This window comes from Oreochromis niloticus, linkage group LG17, assembly GCF_001858045.2.
Source record: "Oreochromis niloticus isolate F11D_XX linkage group LG17, O_niloticus_UMD_NMBU, whole genome shotgun sequence".
Taxonomy (NCBI): Eukaryota; Metazoa; Chordata; class Actinopteri; order Cichliformes; family Cichlidae; genus Oreochromis; species Oreochromis niloticus.
In genome coordinates this window covers 26,836,953-26,855,620 of record NC_031981.2, presented here as the reverse complement: position 1 = coordinate 26,855,620, position 18,668 = coordinate 26,836,953, and the positions used below count along the sequence as shown (strand labels likewise).

Below are 18,668 nucleotides of genomic sequence, written 5' to 3'. Positions count from 1 at the left end.
TGACTGTAAACTAGAAGCCTGATTATGCCTACCTCTGTCTAAAATCAAACTACAATCTTCCACTGTAAAAGGTATCACAAAAGAATAGAAGGCCTAACAGATGTAGCATAATATCCTTATTACTACTTAAAAACCTCACAGGCTGGAGGTTATTGGGAAAACATGTGTCATTATTTCTCAGGAGGTATCTATAAAAGTAAACCAAGGCCATTATGATCAGCTCCACACAGCACACGCCGGCTCGGATCCCTATACTCCACCGAGAGCAGTGATTTTTCCACTGAGTCAATAAGATCCATAACACCTTGTTTTGCTGCCATCTGGCCTGCCTCTGAGCAAATGAATGAGGGGCTAAGTAGCTTTCAACACCTTCCTCCACCCCACTTCAGCAGCTAGCCAGAAGCAGGCAATTTAGCTCCGTAATTGATTTAGTGTTTGGCCTAAAAGATGCTTTCACTTATCAGAGATTGGATTATAGTATTTGCTGTTTGCTCACTATTAGTCAATTTGTCGCACCTGTGTGATCTGTTGGTATTGTTTTGTTAAAGAAAAACATTGCTCTGTACAGTTAACATATCCCATCCTTGCTTGTTGAGTGTATTTTGTTCACTGAGTTGAGAACCACAGCATGTTTGGTTGATGGTGAACAGGAGGGAGAGCAGGAGGAATCAAAATCAGCTGTCATCGTGAACTGAGCGCTTCACTTTAGATTAAAATCTCTTTTTCATTCTGTCTCGACAGCATCCTGTTTGCAGACATTGTGGGTTTCACCAGCTTGGCTTCTCAGTGTACAGCTCAGGAACTGGTCAAGCTGCTCAATGAACTCTTTGGGAAGTTTGATGAACTGGCTACAGTAAGTCCTCTCCCTTTCCTCTCTGGCTACTATCTATACTTAATTAATAGCAAAGACCATTAAAATCACATTAAGCCTGTTCTCTGGATACAAGAGCAGTCGATTGAGATTAAATACCAATTGATGGTTGTAAATTCTTCCATATTCTCAGAATTCCACTTTGTCAGATTCAAATGTCCGAGTTTCACTAATATGGTAGCCACTTGTTGATGTTGGTGTGTCACTGAAGATAGATCGTCAAATAGCCATCTATTTACACAGCTAGCAAAAGAAGAGCTAGAAATCCATTTGATCTTATTAATTGAAAACTGTAACTCAGTTACCCTGAGCACTTACACATTATGCAGTAAAAAAGTCATTACAATACCTATCAGTGAAAGCAACAGCAGTTTAACAAGCAGCAAGGAGCACAATTGGAAGGGATATTTTATCCTTTCATGTGCACACAGCATTATAGAAAACCCAACCCCTAAAAGCACCAAGATGAAAAAAAACCCCACAAAAAATAAATCAAATGCTTTATTCAAAAAGCTAAAGGAACGCTCATTGGGGTAAAAAAACACATGCTGGATATCTTACCCATGTGGACTGGGTAATGTGTTAGAATTAAAAGGATGGAAATAATAATTTAGCAATTCATCATTTTGATTATCAGTCTGCAGAGGGCTGAATTCAAAGACACCAGTAATGGACCAAAACATAATGTCCCAGAGGTGTTCAATTGGTTTCATTGCCATGCACCATGAGGAACCCAGGACCCACTGCAGCAGTGTGGGGTCTGAAACCGGGTCCAAGGTATCATCCTGATACCTAATGGCAGTCAGGGTGCTGTTACCTAGCCTGTTTGAGGTCTGTTGTTAGTCTTCTCAGCCCATCACTGACCCACCACCATAGCGGTCATACTGAATACAGACAGCTTAATGTTTTCCATGGCTTCTCCGGCTTCTCCTCTCCATATGTGCTCAGGGTGAACCTGTCTTCCTGTCTTTAGCCCCAAACATTTGCAGCAGATGAGCCTGTTTCTGCTGGAGGTTCTGTTAAAAGCGAGTTTTTCCTTCCCACAGCTGCCAAGTGGGTCATCTGATTGTTAAGATTTTCTCTCTGTTATTGTAGGGTCTTTACCTTACAATATTAAGCACCGTTAGGCGACTGTTGTTTTTATTTGGTGCTATGCAAATGTAAATTTGAATTGAATGGAATTGAATTGAACCCCTGAAAAGCACACGGCATCAGTGGTGGATCTGGTATTCTATGATAAATGCTAACCAAGCTCCACTGTGCCGGGCTGTGAGCACAGGGCCCACTAGAGGATGTCAGACCCTCAGGCCACCCTCAAAAGTCTATTTCTGATTGAAACCTTCACATTCAGGTAATAGCATATATTGATGTGCTATCCTGGTGAAATTGGACTACCTGTCCAACAATAATTGTTGCCCCGGGCAACAATTATTTAAATTAAGACCAAAGCAAACGAAACCGATTAACAACCCCTCTGCTACTTCACTGACCTGATCAATATCCCAGAGGTTTAACTGAATTGATGCTATACTCTGATTAAAAAGTGTCCCTTTGATATTTTTCGAGCAGTATATTCATGTATTTTTGAGTTAGTGAAATTTCCTCGTTTTTGTGGCCTTTTTCTTATTCAACATGGTTACAAGAATTGCTGTAGGTAGAAATCAACTAAGGATTTTGTTGGGTGAGAACAAACTGAAAGGCACCATAAACTGCTCCACAGTGGGACCAAATCTCAGGCCAGACTGTCCCCACAGCACAGAGAGTAAACTTATATCAAGCTTCTGTTTAGCTTCCAGTGATAGGGAGCTAGCCAAGCCCATGTAACGTGTATTACTGGAACTAGTAGCAATAATTTATTAATGGATGTAAGCTTGGGAGATAGTTAAGGAAGGAAACTCCAGCTGGCCACACATACCATGCTCCAGTCTCCTCATGTCACTTACAAAATACATCCTTCCCCTTTTGGTGGCCTATTTAAGCTGCAGGATTTCCCATCTCTCCCTCTGACATGCAAATACTGTGGCGCTCTTAACTGCTGTTCGTCAACATCATCCACCTGCAGGCTCCGGGAGAGATATTTTACTCATTACTCCCTAATTTAATATATAACATATTTGGAGGAGTGATGATCTCAGAGCCTGGAAGCAAAGCTCTGACTGTATTCTGCTGCTTTAATACTTTATTCATTTTGATCACGAGTTGTTTGCATTAACACACACTTGGTGACAGTGATGAGACTTACAAATAAACTAAAAATAGACCAAAAATGGTGATATGAAATGCATTAGTGGTTTTATTATTTGTATGTGTGGCAGAATCAGCATTCACATTCTCCCCACTTCAAATATTCATGTTGTTAGCCGTTCATATCGTCGACAGCTTGCTGTCAAACTCTTCCACAAGAGCGCGTCATCTCCCATTTGGCTGTTTGCAGTCTTCAGTGCAGAGAGACCCAGTCAGTTAATTGGTGAAAAAATAATTAGGTGAATGATTGGCCTGGCTTCTTGCTCTGGCTCATTCAGTCAGTATATACAGGGCGATGCTGTGATGTGCAGGTAATGCTGTTTTCTTATTGGTTATTCAGTGACATCAGCAACTCATTAAGGAGGATAACAAAAAAAAAAAAAAAAAAAAAAAAACATAGACAAGTTTTGAAGGCATTTTTTTAGTCCATCACACAACTAAATAACACTTTATTGCTAACTGAGAGTTTGAGCATTGCACAGCCATTCATTCAGTTGTTCTGTTATTCAAGTGTGTACTGACAATCAAGCTGAGCTGCACTCCTGGCAGATTGAGTGATCTTAGTGGTTTGCTGTGTACAGGGCACACCTGTTAAATTGCTTTGGTCTTCCCACAGTTGTTGTACATATTTTAATGCCGGATCCACTTGAACTGCTGTTGTATATAATACACTACTGTAATCACATTACTGTTTTGAAATACAGTAATGTGAGACATAACTGTACTGAATTCAGCAAGCACATTGCAGTAGCTAATTACAAACAATTATATTGTTACTTGTGCTATAAAAGTTGTTCAGACGGGGAAAAAAACAGATATATGTTTTTTTCAGGGGATATTTACACTTCTCTCCAGGTACTGCGGCTTCCTCCCACAGTCCAAAGACATATAATTAGTGGGGTTAGGATCACCTGATGAGTCCAATTTGGCCATAGGTGTGAATGTAAGTGTGAATGGTTGTCTGTCTCTCTGTGTTAGCCTTGCCACAGACTGGGTGACCCTGGACAGGTCAGGCTCCAGCCTCTCTGTGACCCTGATAAGGATGAACGGAAGAGGATTGATAGATGGATAGATGGATTTCCACTGTAATCAGCTGATTTTAGTTTTTTTGGAAGTAGAAGGAAAATGGGAAAGCGGTTTACAACTTTTGAGTAATGGAGACGTGAATATTACGTAGACTTTACTCCATGCAAAAGGACCAGAAAGTGCAAACTTCAGCCCAAACCAGCAACAGCTATCCACCGCTGATAACATGACATCAGCTCATCCAAGCACCTGCAAAGAAAACATGTTAACAAAAATGTTGTTAGTATATGCAGTCAGGCTTGTAGCCTTCATATCTATCTGTGCATTTTTCTGCAGTAGGATTGCTGTTTCTTGTGTCAAGCGTTCTTTCAGCTGGTTTTCACCAGCTTTGGTGTCATCTTATCGTTAACACTTAAGCACTGACAGCAGTCTTGGTCAAGTTCTTTGAAAATAGTAATTAGCTACTAATTACTGATTACCAAGAAAGTAATCCTGTTACTTTATTGATTACTTATTTTCAAAAGTAGTTAATTACTTTATTACTTAGCTACTTTTTAAAAACATGATACACAACCTGAATCTGTAATAAAGCGATAGACCTTTGCCAATTCTATTTTTTCTGCATAATCCATCATATAAAACTGAATCAAATGAAAAAGTCTCTTTTTAAAACTTGTTTTATTAGTTTCAATCTTTTAACTTCATGCACATTGCATCAAGCAAAACTAAATTATATGCAACAGTCTTTGACTGGAAGAAGTTTGTTTAACATTTAAACCTATTTTCTGCATATTCCAGCGTATAAAATAAAATAATGTTTTGTGTTTACATTCACTCTTTCAAATAGATGCAAGTAAAATACAGAAAAAAAAAAATAAAATCAACGACTTAGCAGCACTGAGTCCTGTCGCTCTTAAATCTGTTTTCACCTGTTTAGCAGGAGTGGGGCGGGTGGAGGTTTGCCTGGTGCCACAGTGGTCACGTCAGTGAGGGGATCCGGGGGTTTCTCTGTGAATTTCACATTCCCGTGGCAGCGTGCTTGGTGCTTGCTTAGATTTGAAGGTTAATTTTAAAGTACATCCAAGCTTTAAACGCTGCATGGTCGTACTCTCTCCTGCACTCCATATTATTCATTGTTGATCTACACACGTCTGTTGCTGCCATGGACGTCACACGTGCTTACATCATTGTCATGAGACACTGACAAACAAAATCACGTTTTAGTAACGCAGTAATGCAGGGTGCTTACGGGAAAGTAATAGTAATCGAATTACTTTTTTGCAATAGTAATCCCTTACTTTACTCACTACTTAAAAAAAATTTAATGGATTACAGTAACACGTTACTTTTAACGTGTTACTGCCCATCTCTGACTGAAAGAAATCATTAGGACAAGGACGTGTGTAGCCTAAACTTCATATTGTTAAGTAGTGTTAATTATCTTAGGCCATGTTCAATTCAATTCAATTCAGTTCAATTCAATTTTATTTATACAGTTGCTTCAATGCACTTTATATCATAAGATGGACCCTACAATAATAGGGCCATGTAATAATTTACTTTCTAGTTGAAGTAATTCAGTGACCTAATGCTATATATTTTTTTATTTTAAATAGTAAATAACAATGTGTAATATGCATTTTTTTTAAAAATAATGACCTCAATGCTACAATTAATCCGTGTAAAACCTTATGGGCACACCACCCTGATCACGCAGCTGTCATCTGATCTCGGAGCAGTGCGATTACAAATCAGGGCTGCATAAATGATACTAGGTGTTGTGACCGTAGTAGTCCATTTACCATATCTGTTGTCAGTGATGCAGTCTCACTGTACCATTAATTTTCTATATTACTAAAATTGAAATTGTAAAATACGTAAAACAATTAAAAGGGAAAACTACAACTTCCTTATTAATTACGTCAGCTGTAATAAACTGAGGCCTCTCATATGAACAGTCCTTTTTTTGGAATATTAATGCAGCATTACATTTTACTTTATTGTCACAGAAAAACAGAAAATTCACTGCTTACAGCATGTGCAAAAGTTCATTCTGCAGAGGTGGATTTGTCTCTTTAAAAATCAATAAAATGAGAAATCTGCATACAAATGTTGTGTTTTTAAGTCTATTTGGTTTTAGTCGCAGTGAGGCAAGTATATGGGATGGTGAAACTTGCAAAACAAAGTTGCTTTAAAAAAGAAATAATGTCACTGAGCCATCACACTCACAGCCTACAGTGAGGGAGGAAGGCTGGCTGCAGCGAGTCCAAACAGTTGGTGAGCTCCTTTTTTCAGCATGTTGTTCCGAAGAAGCCTCCAAGAAAACAAAATGTATTATTTAGTCCTGGAGCTCATTTATTATGCCAAGTCATGTATTGATCCAAAAAGTGAAAGTGAAGATGGAGAGGTTAACTGACATGTAGGAGGAGGAGGAGGAAGTCAAGAAAGAGAAGGAATTGGGAGGCTGAGAGAGGAAGAGATGACAGGATCGATTTCTAGACAGAGGGGAGATGAGGAGGGCTGAGGAGGTGGAGTGTTAATGTGTGTGTGAGAAGAAGTTCTGGGTGTACTGAGAGGGTGTATAGTTGCATACGCTGTTCGTCAGTAAGCCTGTGGACAGTAGGGTTGTTCTCCGGCAAAGGCGATTATATGAGTGATAGGTTATCTTCTGCCAGACCACTGTAATCATATTAATACTGCATGAGCCACACTTACACAAAAGAAATGTAAAGGAGTGTTGCAAAGATTCCTTCCCAACAATGTGAGAAACTTATAAAGTCATGAAGTAAATGATTACTTCAAGTTAGTGCCTCAAAACATGGTTCTACAAGCTACTCAATCACAGGGTGTACTTAGCTTTTTCAGAGGACTGCACAGAATCCTGTAAGAACCTTCTTTGTCACATGATTGTATATAGTCATTATAAGCATGCAGAGTTAACACTGTGAATGGATGTATTTGATCTATGATCTTTTCATTATACTAAACAAGGTGCTTTGGTCACTGCTCCTGTAACATTTGTTGTTAATAGTCAGCACTGCTCTGGCCTCTGGTAGATACAAAGAGGCTGTGGCTTTGAGAACAGTCACAAGAGGACAGACTGTACCATTAGAAGTCAGTTCTGTCCAATATATTGGACTCACACTCAACCATCTCTTTACCACATGCTTGACCTCTTCCATGAGGCCAAAAGACAGTTTACTCCTGCTTTCTACATGCAGACACGCACACAAGTCACATGATGGGCAGGATTATCCGTCATGAGCTCATTCTGCATCTCAGCAATCAGTCGTGGCTTAACATAGAGAGAGCGATAGACTGAGGGTGAAAAGAGCAAGATACGAGTTATGTGTCTTGCTAGCAGTGCTTTGAAACTCAGCAAGCCATTATATAGAAACCTTGTGATGAGGATATATTGGGTGCATGTGTGTGAGCATTTGTGCGTAGCTGCAGTTGCAACCTAATTGAGATTTATACCCCGTCGTGTTAGCCAGGGAGAAATTCTCTTTCAAACCAGCTCTGTCACAGCTGCTGAGCCTGTCTGGCTGCTGTATGCTACACAACACATTAGTTCCCTGCGGGCTCAACTTAAACTTAACCACAACAGACACATGCCTAACACTAACCTTCACCTAACCATAGTGAAGACAGCATCAAGCAAAACAGAGGCACAAAGTCTGCACTTGAATCAGGTAGCTTTATTCCTAATTGTGTCTCCCAAAGCAAACAGAGATACCTTTCTCTTGGTTTGCTGTCAGCAGATAATTTCTGTTCACGGACACGGACGCACACACAGGCACATGCACACTTCTCTCTCTTCCGAGTGCCGGGATAATCATGCACGTTCTGAATTCTCATATCCTCCCACGCCAGAATCTTTCTGCTCCCGTGAGCAGAAAACCAGAGCACCCCATCTTCTCTCTTCTCATCTCTGCCTCTTACCCCGCAGTTGTCATGAATCTTCTGTATATATGAATGTGTGTGTTTGTGTGTGTGCACATGTGTGCTTGTCAGTCAGAGGTTGCCTGCAGGCTAAGCTTTGTAGGGTATACCATTGCAATTTTCTGATGACTCTGTGTGATACGGTGCCAAAAGGAAACCCTGCGTGTGCCACTAAATCTTGTGCAGTACAGTATGTGTGCATGTTACCATGCAGCTGTTTTTTTGCATTTGTTTTTGCAGGTATGTGTCTGAGTGGGGATTTGTGTGTCTGTAAAGGTGTTTGTGTGCATTGGTGAGTGTGTGTGTGGCACCATTGCTGAGTTTGTGCACAATGTGCACTGTGACAAATAGCGGATCTGTCTGGAAATGTGGGGGCGGGATTCTACTTCAAGAGCATGTCGGAGCAATTAGAGTTGGCCTCAACTACAAATACACAAACAGTAGCACAAGCACACACATCTGATTAAAATGAATCAAAATGCAGCTGCAGCTTCCATACAGTTTCTGCAGAAGAAAGGGTTTAAAATAGCAATGGCCCTGTCATAATTAGCTATTTATGAGGCATTAAACTTTACAAAATCTGCGATCCAGATGGAAATAAAAGTTAGTCACACCAGCTCACGTCAGAGAAATATTTGACCATGCTATCTAAGAACAATTAGGAGTCATGCTCCGTGTAGAGTAATAATGATAGAGCCATCAAATAAGATGGCTACAGGTAAATGTATATCAGGGCAAGTACCAGTAGTTTACAAAATCAGGGACGTGCTAGGATTAAGCTGACCCCCCACAAAGGTTATCTACTGGTGATTTTCAGTTGTGTTAAATTGAGAATTTCATTAGCTTATAGCTAATGTTAACTGCTTTGACATTTAAAAAGAGAAAAAATGAAAACACAAATAAGTAAAACAGGATTAGAGAATAAGTTAAATACAAAGAAAAGCTACTTTTAGCTACTTCTTTATTCACAAGGGGTCACCACAATGAGTAGCTCTGCATGTTTGATTGGGCAGCAGGGTCTTTTGATAGTTAAGCAAATGTGTAAGCCACTACACTATGGAGGAACTGTTAGGCAATTAGTTAAATATTTTGACTTACTAGTGCTTTACCAGTTTAGCCTACCTTGCTAACCTAGCAAGGTAGGCTAAACAGTTCAGTCCTATGTGTAAAACAATTGTTTTCTGTGCTCTTCTGCTGGTATTTTACTTCCTCCTCATGCTGGAAAAGGGTAAATAAACTGTCTGATATCTGTCTCTATCTCCCTCATATCTTTTCCAGTGTACAGAGCTGTAAAAACGCAGCTACATTAATCATTATGTGCCACCACACAATTAAAGATTCGTGTTAAAACCAATGGCAATGGATGCATAGTATTACATTAATCCTGTCCAACACTTAATGACATTAAACCTGACAAAGATACATTTAAAGATATGTATAGTATAGTATATGTATAGTACACTCAAAATAACCAAATTTTTCTAATCTCACTGACATTGCTCACCTTTCTTTTTCTCTTTGTGTCTGTAGGAGAATCACTGCAGGCGCATAAAGATACTGGGGGACTGTTACTACTGCGTGTCGGGACTGACACAACCCAAGGCGGACCATGCCCACTGCTGTGTAGAAATGGGCCTGGATATGATTGATACCATCGCGTATGTCACACACTCACATGCAGGCAAAAATGTCTTTGTTATGGTTGTTTTGGGGAAGGACCAGAAGGCAACAGTTACTCTAACAATATGTGATCATCCGAATTGTTTCTTAAGAAGAAAACAATTTTATCCTTTTAAGTTGCTTTCGGTGCATTGCTTCTATAACAACAGTTTCTAGGAAATCCGAGAAAACTGGGGCACTTCTTACCTGCTTCAACAGTAATATACATCGATCAGGGATAACATTATGACCACTTGTCTAATATTGCGTCGGTCCCCCTTTTGCTGCCAAAACACCTGTCACAAAGGTAACCTAGAAAACTGACCTTTGTAACATGTGATTGATATTGAGTGTGTATATATTCCAATCCAAACAATTTCTAACCACATAGATTTGGTTGACTTCTAAATCTATTCCCTCTACTTCTTTTTCGTTCGTTTGGCACCTAAAAGACACTTGCTTGCACGTAGCCCTAGTTTCCGCTCCTCTCCCTAAAAGCATGTAGACACCACATACACAGAGAACCTTTGTCTCACTTTCTTGTGTGAACCTGCGCTTGTCATGTTCTTTGCCCCACCACTCTGTCTGGGAGGATGGATGCCGCAGTGGGAGCCCTTTATCTCAAAAGACAGGTGCTGCCATGCACACGCATTCCTCAGTATGCGTGTGAGTGTAAGATGTCCCTTCTTCAACCTTATGGGCAAACCACATTTTCTTTTCTGCCATCCTGTAAACAGACACACCCACCACCCCACACACGCAAATACACACTTTGTGAACCCTTTGCCATTCTCAATTTCCTTCCTCGGCTCCGTCTGTGACTCTGTCTCACATCTGAAGTGGGTGACCTCCCATGGGTTACTAGGTGATTTACCAGGGAGGAGAGGCTCTGGAAAAGTCCTGCTTTTTCGTCACTGCCCCACAGTACGACTCAGTGAAGGTGATCCACACATGCGCATTCATATTGTAAACATAAACGGAACATAAACTGTTTTGAAGGTGCATTGAGTAGTTTTTTTTGGAACAAAGTTGAAATGTGTTGGAAGCGTATGATTACAGATGAGCCTCTTTACATCAAAGGTTTTGTACTCGTGTAGCAACCCTGAATCAGTTTTGCTACACGATTCAGAACTTTAAGATTCAAGATTAATTCCATTATCATAATGTAACACGAGGCTGTAAAACAATATCCACAAAAACAGCAATTAAAAAAAGGGCTCTTGTGCTCAAATGTGGTTGCTCTACAGCAGATGTTTCTGGTTGGCTTGCCACATGGCAGGAAGGTAAACAGGTTGTGGCAGGGGGTGGAATTGTCTTTTAATATCCTTTGGGTTCTGCACCAACATTTAACCTCATTGTACAGATATCACTGATGCTTGGTAGATGGTTGCCTGATTTGTTCCAACACATCCCATACCAGTTAGTGGTGTTTCCTGCTGGGAAACAGCTATGCTTCTTTGGAGATGTTAATAAGACCTTGTTGTGAGAATTTATCCTCTTTAAGTTTCCTTAAAGTGGAGATATGTGATGAGCTAAAGGTCACTGTAGTCTAACCTAGTGTTGTTAACACTCGGTAATCTGGAGAAATTTGCTGGGCATCTTTTACTACCCAGCATTGTCATTGCTTCAGCCACACTGCTTCCAATATGGCAACAAAAAAGAAAAGAAAACAACAACAATAAAACAGAAATGCTTTAAATGTTAAATTGTCCTGGTTTTTGTTCAAGTAGTTATAAATCATTCTTTCCCCCCCTGCAGGTCGGTGGTGGAGGCCACAGAGGTGGATCTGAACATGCGGGTAGGCCTGCACACAGGACGGGTGCTGTGTGGCGTGCTGGGCCTGAGGAAATGGCAGTATGATGTCTGGTCAAACGATGTCACACTGGCGAATGTGATGGAGGCTGGAGGGCTGCCTGGGTCAGTACTGACTGTTACACCCACTGAAAATCAGACGAACACAGCACACACACTCATGCAAAGACACAGAATACAGTATGTCAGCTACAGTAATATGACACAGTATTATGACAGACTTTCTGTATCTGTATGTACACTACTATGTTCATTGACTTCTCAAATGGTTATCATAATTCACAGGGTCATTTACATAGAAATGTAAAATTACCGTATTTTTCGGACCATAAGGCGCATTAAGCGAAACAAAACAGTCAGATAAGTCAGACTTTACTCAACTCATTCTTCTTGCTTCCTCCACTTCTGTACCATTGATCCATTAATGTTGAATTCTCTTGCAGCTGCTCTATTCCTATGTTGTTGCAGTATATTAATGACTAACCTCGTAATGTGGATGGATTATCTCAGTTGTTCTCCTGACTGAAGTTTGGTCCTTTTACAGCATCCTGCCATGCGATTGCATTTGTCCCTAACCATCAGGAACCCTCACATTAACTTTTATTGAGTGGAAAAAAGTTAGCGTTCATCCTCCAGCTTCACTGTGTTTATGTTATGCTAACATAGCTGTGTTGCTAGCGATCACGTAGCACATCATTATATACCAGCTAGTCAAACTTCAGTAACCCTACAAATGTCACTGCTGTTTAGTTTTCTTTCTTTCTTTATGTTGGAAGTGATAGCATTACTCCGAGTCTGCGAGGCTCCTGACTATGGAAGCCGTAATGCTCCAACAATCCATCAAGCGGTGCGGCTTTGTAGCTTACGAAGTCGTACTAAAGCATTTTTTGACCGATTTTTGAGCGCTGTGTACCACATAAAATCGGTTCGTGGTCAGTAAGCACAACCAGAATTCATACATAAGGCACACCGGATTATAAGGCACACTGATGATTTTTGAGAAAATTGAAGTGCGCCTCATAGTGTGGAAAATACGGTACCTTTAAAAAAAAACAAAAAACAGATAAACAATGATTTTAGCAAGCTATCACTTACCTAAGTATAGCTATATACCTATAGTATAAAAATTGTGAAAATGCACTTGATCAGTCACCCATTTTCCACCCATTAGCTGAAGATCAGTGAAAAAGTGTATAAAATAGTGTTTGAGCATGAGCTGACATTGTTACCAGATATGAAAGAAAGCTTTCACAGGACTCCAAGCAGTCTCATGGAAAACTGTATCATTAGCTTGTTGGACAAACTTTAAAAAGCTAGAAGCTGAAGTACTCATTTTCTGTAGGTCTCTATCAGTTTTTCACATTATTGTGGAATTTTGGACCCTGTGTTTGAGGCCATTGTCCTGTTGCATGATTCAATTTTTGTCAAGCTTTACCATTTAGACAGATGGCCTCACATTTGACTCTAGAAAATGTACAGGTCCTGTGCCTGAATCGTCACCTCTCCAACACTGTGCTTGACAGCTGGTAGGATGTGTTTGTGCTGATATGCTGTCTTTGTTTTCTTCCAAACATGTTGCATCGTGGCCAAACATCTTTACATTGATCTCACCTGTCCAAAGGACATTGTTCCATTGTCATGGATTCTTTAGCTACAGCTTTGCAAAACTAAGCCATGCTGCCATGTTCTTTTTAGAGAGAAGAGGCTTTCTCCTGACAAGCCTTCCAATCAAGCCATAGTTGTTCAGTCTTTTTCTAATAGTACTGTTCTGAGCTTACCATTTCACTTGCTAACTGAGGCCTGTAGAGTGCATGGTTTGCATGGTTTGACTTGGTGGGATGTCCACCCCTGAGAAGACTGTTGTGGTGTGTTAACACATACCTGGATACTCCAGAGCAGCAAACTGCCAAAACATCTGCTTTTATAGAGCTGCTCGCACTTACTGATGATGATTTGATTAACAGCATCGAACTGCTACTTACCAATTCCTCTGGAAGCAGTGAGGGTGGACTTAATTTTTCACACGAATAGATCGAGGCCTGTGAAAACTTTCTTTTCCACATGACTGCGCATTGTATAGCACTTTCTCTAATAATCTATCACCATCTGATAAATATAAATTCTAGATTCAAAAGCGTGCTCAAAGTAAGAGCGCATCAAATCATTATTTAAAAGAAAAATCCTATGACTTTAGCAAAAAAATGTAAATTGTGTATTTACAGAATTCACAAGCAAGTAATATAAAATATAAATAAGATATAAATTCACTAGCTGGGTCCATGTCCTCATTTTAGGTTTGACAGCGTTTTAGTAGATAAAGGTGAATGGCTTGGACGTGAACTGAGCTGCGGTTTGGGGAAGGCCTCGAAGGGGACTGGCGGCGGCTCCCGGGCCTGGCAGATCTCCATGTACTAAACAGAAGTAAAGAAGTTAAAGAATTGAAAAGGGCAGGGAGGGTGGGGCACGTAAACGAGAATGAACAGCTTGTAGAACTGGGGGAACATATATAGATAACCGAAAGGAGCATGTTTGGAGGTCCCGCTCCTGAAATTCCGATACTTTATCTCCAAATATTGCATACCTCTTACATAACATAAAATACCTACAGGGATCAGGCATAACATCATGACCACTGACAGGTGAAGTGAAGAACACTGATTATCTCTTCATCATGGCTTCCGTTAGTGAGTGGAATATATTAAGGACTCATATTAGGGACCCAAATTGTGGTGGCTAGACGACTGGGTCAGAGCATCTGCAAAACTGCAGCTCTTCTGGGGTGGTTTGGGTTTGCAGTGGTCATTGGGCCCAAAACACCCCACAAGAGCCTATGACCCTTCTGCTGTTTCACCAGCAATAGGGTCATAGGCTAAGACTGATTGATTGATATCAGTTCTGACAGAAAGGTGTCAGAATACACAGTGCATCACAGTTTGTGCATAGCTGCAGACCAATCAGGAAGCCCGTGCTGACCCCTGTCTACTGCTGAAAACATCAACAATGAGCACGTGAGCATCAGAACTGCACTGTGGAGCAATGGAAAAAGCGTCGCCTGGTCAGATGAATCATGTTTTCTTTTACAGTCATGTGTGTAATTACCTTGGGAGCACCTGGCACCAGGATTCTCCATGGAAAGAAAGCAAGCCAGCTGCAAAACATTGGGTTCTGCCATCATTGTGGATGTTACTTAGACATGTACCACTTAGCTAAGCATTGTTGCAGAGCATGTACACCCTATTAAGGAAACAGTACTCCCTGATGGTGGTGGCCTCTTTCAGCAGGATAATGCGCCCTGCCACAAAGCAAAAATGGTACAACAATGGTTTGAGGAGCACAAGACAGTTTGAGGTGTTGACCTTGACTCTAAATTTGCCAGATCTCAATCCAGTCAAGCATCTTCGATCCATGGAGGCCCCACTTTGCAACTGACAGGACTTAAAAGATCTGTTGCTAAAAGCTTGGTGCCAAATACCGCAGCACACGTTCATATTAAGCAGCAGGTCATAATGTTATGCCTGATTGGTGTATATGTATATGCAGACTTTATGCAGCCATCAGACTGTGTTTTGGACAGCACCACATTTTTTGACATCAGAAGGGATCATATTGGAATAAAAATACTAGAATTTCACTCACCTCACTCAAGCACAAATTTATTGGACTGTACTACATATAATCAGTGTAATGATCTCACACTGTAACTTATACTAAGCTATGGTTTACAGTTTTTGTACTTTTTCCAATAAATAGAAAAGGTATTACAGGTCCGATCGAATAAGGTGCTGCTTACAACTGTTGTAAGATACATCCTTAAACTTGTCATGTCGATCTGACCCAGAAAAAGCCAAACAAAATATCAAAGCAATCTAAACATAAAACAGCATCCCTGAGCAGGCACACCAACATCTGCTCAACAAGTAACTGAGAGATCACAACCTGTGTTAGTTTGCAGAGTTGTACCAAAATAAACCACACGGGTCATCCTGATGTTTAGCTAAGTGTTTTTAACTGTTTCCATACAACATCTGGATTGACTGGCACAGAGACTTGGCTTACTGTAGTCATTACTGGGATCATGTCCTTGGTGTTCATGCTAAATAAAATGATCTTTTAAGAGGTCAACTTTTCCCCCACTTAACCCCGAAAAACCATTGCAACAAAATAATTCAGATTTAATGTAGTTGCACAAATGTGCTAACTAGGACACAAACAGCAGCTAAAAATAAAACTGACCACCATGATTAAATTAATGTCACTTCATTAAACTGGCTGCAGCAATGATCCGACCAACACAGTGTATACGGACGTGGTTGGGTTTCTTTATTTTGTTCACCAGTTCTTTTCAGGTTACGGCACAACTCGAGCCAGGAGTCAGCTCCTCTCGCGTCTTCCTCCACTGCACAGTCTCTCCCTGTCAGTCTCCTCCATCACTATAAGGAGAGAGTGATTAGTCTCTGCACAAACACCTGTCCCCTCTGCCACCCCGACGCCGCCCCGAGAGTCACTGCACCACCCGTCCCACGGCAGCAGGCCAGAGACCACACCCCTGCCACAGTGGCATACAGTAACAAGCAGATTTGCATTTTAAACAGCACTGAAATGAGATCGCCTGTTTGGCTAAATTTGGTTCTGTTTCAAGTGAGGTAATAAGATTTTAGGACTCGTTACCAGATTAGATGAGTCATCAGGATGAAAATTTCTATGATGTGACGAGTTTTGAGCAAGCCGAGGGGCTATTAAGCAGATAAAAATAACGAGGGGATAATGATTTGAGACCTTAGCGTTGGACTTTTTATCACCAACTGCTTTTTCTCCTCTGCTTTGCTTGTGCTCGCAGCAAGGTGCACATCACAAGGACCACCCTGGAGTGTTTGAACGGAGACTATGAGGTGGAACCGGGCTTTGGCCACGAGAGACATGCCTTCCTACAGAAGCATCACATAGAAACGTTTTTCATCGTGCCATCACACAGACGGAAAGTACGACAGAATGATTTCTTTTCTGCAGATTCTCTTACAACCGTACAACTTGAGAGGTGACGCAGCTGTCAGTGTTGTAATAGTTAATCCTCTGATGCAGGGAGAGGGAGGCAAGCCATGTGCTAAGCTGGCATACACATGACTAGTATCAATATCTCACACCAACTGCACATGTGCATCGGAGCTGGCTGTTCGTGTCAGAAAAAATGTTTTAAATCCCTCGTAAAGTGCCCATGCACAACGCTGGCACTGGCATGCACACGCAGATAAACATTTGATCCAGGTTTTGTAATATCCCACATTCACAGTTTACTGTAAAAATCCCACTCAAGCCTACTTAATTTCCATGAATGAGACAATTCTCCACATTTAATTTCATGCCATGTCCTTTTAACCCCTTCATTAATGGAGAATATAAATTTTGAATTTAAACATTTTTGAATTAAAAGAGTTTTCTGGATAATTAAATGGAGGGAAGATGCAATCAGAAACATTGAGGTTAAATTGAAATTTCAGAAGTGCATCCCAGGCTAAACTGCCTGGGAGGCTTCAGGTAGCAAAGTTTAAGTTGTGGAGGGTTCCAAAATAATAATAATAATAATTATGATGAATTGACAAGAAATAATATTACTTGGTTGTACAAGTAATCAACAGTGCATTCGTCCCGAAAACAGAATATATGTTGCTTTTCTTTTCCACACATGACACTGAAGTAAATCTCTTTCGATTTTTGAATCAAATGAAATCAAGACCTGATGTCTTCTCTGTCCCATCTAACCTCAAATGAAGCCTAGCAATAGTGAATTTAAGATTTTTACATTTGTTTGCTTTTTTAAATTTAAATTTAGATGCATTTTACTTCTTATTATGGGAGCTGTGCTATTTTGGGAGCTACGTATTTGTTTATTTTACATTTACTCATATTTAGTCATATGACTAAATGTAAATGGAGTGTGCCTGCTTATATTGTGCTTGTTCAGATCTACTGTGCATTATCATAATACATTTTCTTTATTTGTAATACATGTAGAGTGATACGTCTGTCCTAAGGGCCAATGGCAATACATAGCTCTGATTAATGAGGACTTAAAGGCAGCCACTGGCGCAGTGTGGAGCAGCGTGGCATGACACACATTTTGTGTTGCTACTGTGTTGTTGATAGCAGTTGACTGGTGGCGAATTTTTATTGACCCTGTAGAATACCAAGAAATGAGCAGCACATTGTTTTTGGTAATATATGAAACTGATTTAAAAAAACAAACAAACAAACAAAAAAACATTTACTGTTTTTTCAGCCAGTATGAAAAAACCTTAAAACCATAATAGCTTTAACACATTTACAAACATAAGACATTTAATAAGACTTATAATTTCCTTGATGTTAATCAAAGCTTTATAATGACCCACAAAAGTCAGGGTGACTTGAACTGACTAGTCTTTAAGCACCCTTAAAACAACAAGAACAAAATAATCACATTCACATGTCCAACTAGTTAAAAGTACCTCTAAAATACATGGCCCAAATCAATAATAATATTAATTATAAAAGCAATAGTAATGTAAATGTTCTAGCCTATTTAACCTTTTTCATCTCAACCATATTTAATGTAGTACAACATACAGTAGCAACAGTAATACAAAAATACTAACCATGCATGTCACAAGGCTAAATTTAAGTCTGATACAGCACATGATAAATGGTAAAATTCTAATGTTACGGCAAATGTCCATATTCAAATATGAGACTGCATAATGCTAATGATAATTACTTTGACTTTGGCATGTTTCAGTTTCATATATTTCACATTTTCACCTCACAATCAAGAAAAATAACATAAAAAATGAAAGACATTGTATTGGATTAGTGGATGTATTAGTTATGAGGTTTTGTGTTTACTGTTTGTGCTGTGTTATATAACCTTTTACGTTGTATATACATGTACAGTATTAATCGAATTATTGTATCAAAGCTGTGCTTAATTGTGCTATATACACTAGGCTAAATGTTAGCTTTTCTTCTTACAAAAAAATATTAACAAGATAACTGTAAGCGACTTAATGCTTCATTTGATTTATGTGATGTTTTCTTTTTCGTTTTTTTCAAAAAGTCTATTATAGTTTATCATATCAAGCCT

At 39.9% G+C, this 18,668-nt stretch overlaps 1 protein-coding gene across 2 annotated transcripts in view; it reads left to right on the top strand.

Moving 5' to 3' along the window:
* The window catches only part of adcy1a (adenylate cyclase 1a), a 52,928-nt gene that overhangs the window by 11,521 nt on the left and 22,739 nt on the right, over positions 1-18,668 (top strand). For both annotated transcript variants that reach the window (XM_013265368.3, XM_013265369.3), the window contains exons 4-7: positions 742-853; positions 9,614-9,741; positions 11,501-11,659; positions 16,392-16,533. In XM_013265368.3, coding sequence (XP_013120822.1) covers positions 742-853; positions 9,614-9,741; positions 11,501-11,659; positions 16,392-16,533 — 541 coding nt within the window. The remainder of the gene's footprint in view (positions 1-741; positions 854-9,613; positions 9,742-11,500; positions 11,660-16,391; positions 16,534-18,668) is intronic.